General features: G+C 52.3%; 2 protein-coding genes across 2 annotated transcripts; both read right to left on the bottom strand.

Annotated features, from left to right (window-relative positions):
• Nucleotides 1-296: 296 nt before the first annotated feature.
• On the bottom strand, nt 297-1,141 carry LAESUDRAFT_244284 (uncharacterized protein). The gene is made up of 2 exons (XM_040901715.1): nt 1,105-1,141; nt 297-1,045 (listed from the first exon to the last, which is right to left on the bottom strand). Exon 2 carries the CDS (start codon nt 856-858, stop codon nt 445-447), a length of 414 nt encoding a protein of 137 aa, XP_040757181.1. The 5' UTR covers nt 859-1,045; nt 1,105-1,141; the 3' UTR covers nt 297-444.
• A 168-nt stretch (nt 1,142-1,309) lies between these two features.
• LAESUDRAFT_718667 (uncharacterized protein) lies at nt 1,310-1,848 on the bottom strand (the record flags this gene model as incomplete). Its single annotated transcript, XM_040907476.1, has 5 exons — nt 1,310-1,364; nt 1,420-1,480; nt 1,535-1,595; nt 1,666-1,740; nt 1,794-1,848. Coding segments are annotated over 5 exons (307 nt in total), but the record flags the coding sequence as incomplete, so codon positions are not given.
• Nucleotides 1,849-1,895: the final 47 nt, after the last annotated feature.

The raw sequence follows: 1,895 nt of genomic DNA on the forward strand, positions 1-1,895 counted from the left end.
CACCTCAGCCATGCCGTCCGAGCCACATTTGGATCCATTCGAGTCTTCAGACGATGACGGTCAATTGCTGGCTGCGCGAGGGCACAGTGAATTGAGCTGAGCCCATCTGCCTGTACTTGATGCCCGACAGGATCTCTGGTACAATAAAACGTACATACCCTGAACGCGGACACATTCACCTCCGCACCTCCACGACAATCCAGGATAAAGGTGATCCCGGAGTGAACTTAACGAGCCGGCGTATGTGACGTCTGATGGCTGACCATACCAAATCTCCAAAATATGCGACCGTTTTGATGGATGCACGATGGGATGCTGAGCCTGAGAGGAGGACGGTGAGGCCACAACCAGAAGCTATTGAGCTGCGCAAGCGGTGCAGTCTCGAGCTGCCGCACGATCGCCCCAATCGAAACAGACTTCCTTGTGCCCACCAGTGCGACGTGGCTAGACCGTGAGGGACGAAACTTGATTTGAACATGGGTGCAAGTGCGCGTGCACCTCTGCCCTGCAGGCATGGCAACTGACTGCTGAGCGCGTCGTTCTCCAGGCAGAATGACCGTCGTGATGACAGGAATGACCTGCGGCGGACCGTTGTAATCGCGAGGCTTGATCGAGATCTTCGGCGATTAACGTGAACACGAATATTGACCGTGGGCGGCCGTTGTGAGTGGGAGTGTCGAGCTCTGATGACCGTTGTATGAGCAGGGATCGAGACAAGGATGTTAAGGGTTGTGACTGTAGATCACAGGCCAGTATGCAGAAGACCATGTAGATCTTCACGCATGGCCACCGTGCTGTTGAACGCGAGCTGGAGGACAGGCAACGTGTGTAGTACGGTCCACGAAGAGGCATGTGCATGACGTCGAAGTTATGAGTTCATCGTGAGCGTACTTGCATATCGCCTTGGTGCTGGAGGAAGGCGCGCCTGGACATTGCGCATCTTGCCTTTATTGGACTGCTTGAGGTTATGGCGTACGCGCTGTTGCTTTGGCATACATTTCAGGGACAGGACTTCGAGTCTTCCCGGATTGTCATGCATCATCCTCTAAAGCAAGGAAGTATACAGTTAGCACGTACCCCGCAGACCTTGGACTTGGCACATACAAGTTTCTGACATAATGATACCACATCCGCACATCGTGTATACTTAGCATGCTGGCATAGGCAGCGTAAGATTCTCCAGATCAAGTCACAGGAATGGGGGCCTCTGGCAGGCTGTACACGTAGCGGTCGCCACTTCAAGAGCTATGGGAGCCTCTGTCATGGACCTCATCACAGCAGATGCTTGTCGTTGAGGGATGCAGTTGAGCTAGCACATTGCAACGTGATCGCGAGTGATCAGTTCATGTTCTTGATTCTTGAGGCTGCGAATAGGAGAATCAGCATACGTTACGCATTGTGTGATGGAATTCATCTTACAATGGTTCGGATTCTCCGCTCTCCAAAGCACAGCGTTGCCATCTTGACTGGCGATGCGATCCTGATGGGCAAGGAAATTTAAATGATATAGGAACCTGGCTTTCACGTTACTCACCTTCATACGGCAGGCTCCACACAGCCCGATAATCCCGCATCGTCCAATCACTTGTCTCGACCTGTGCAATTGTGCGCAGCGCATCTGAATCAGTCCAGGGTCTGGGAGACCAATGACGAGGTATTGCTTACCTTGTGTACTACACTCATTTCTACCCCGCTACCTTGATCCTTCCCTCTGTGACCGTCTCGAATAATGAATTGATCCTGCGCTAATCTCAGCGTCACGGTGACATGAGAATCTTGACTTCACAACCTACCTTGGACTCGACGGAACCCGAGGACAATAACCGGAGCAGTCTTCTAAGCTGCTTCCTAAATTTCTATGCTGTAGGCCACAGCGTGGGTGAGAAGAACAGGCG

The sequence above is a fragment of the Laetiporus sulphureus genome, assembly GCF_001632365.1.
Source record: "Laetiporus sulphureus 93-53 unplaced genomic scaffold LAESUscaffold_280, whole genome shotgun sequence".
Classification (NCBI taxonomy): Eukaryota; Fungi; Basidiomycota; class Agaricomycetes; order Polyporales; family Laetiporaceae; genus Laetiporus; species Laetiporus sulphureus.

Coding starts and splice junctions, on each gene's coding strand:
- LAESUDRAFT_244284 (XM_040901715.1), bottom strand. CDS start 858: ATGCACATGCCTCTTCGTGGACCGTACTACACACGTTGCCTGTCCTCC.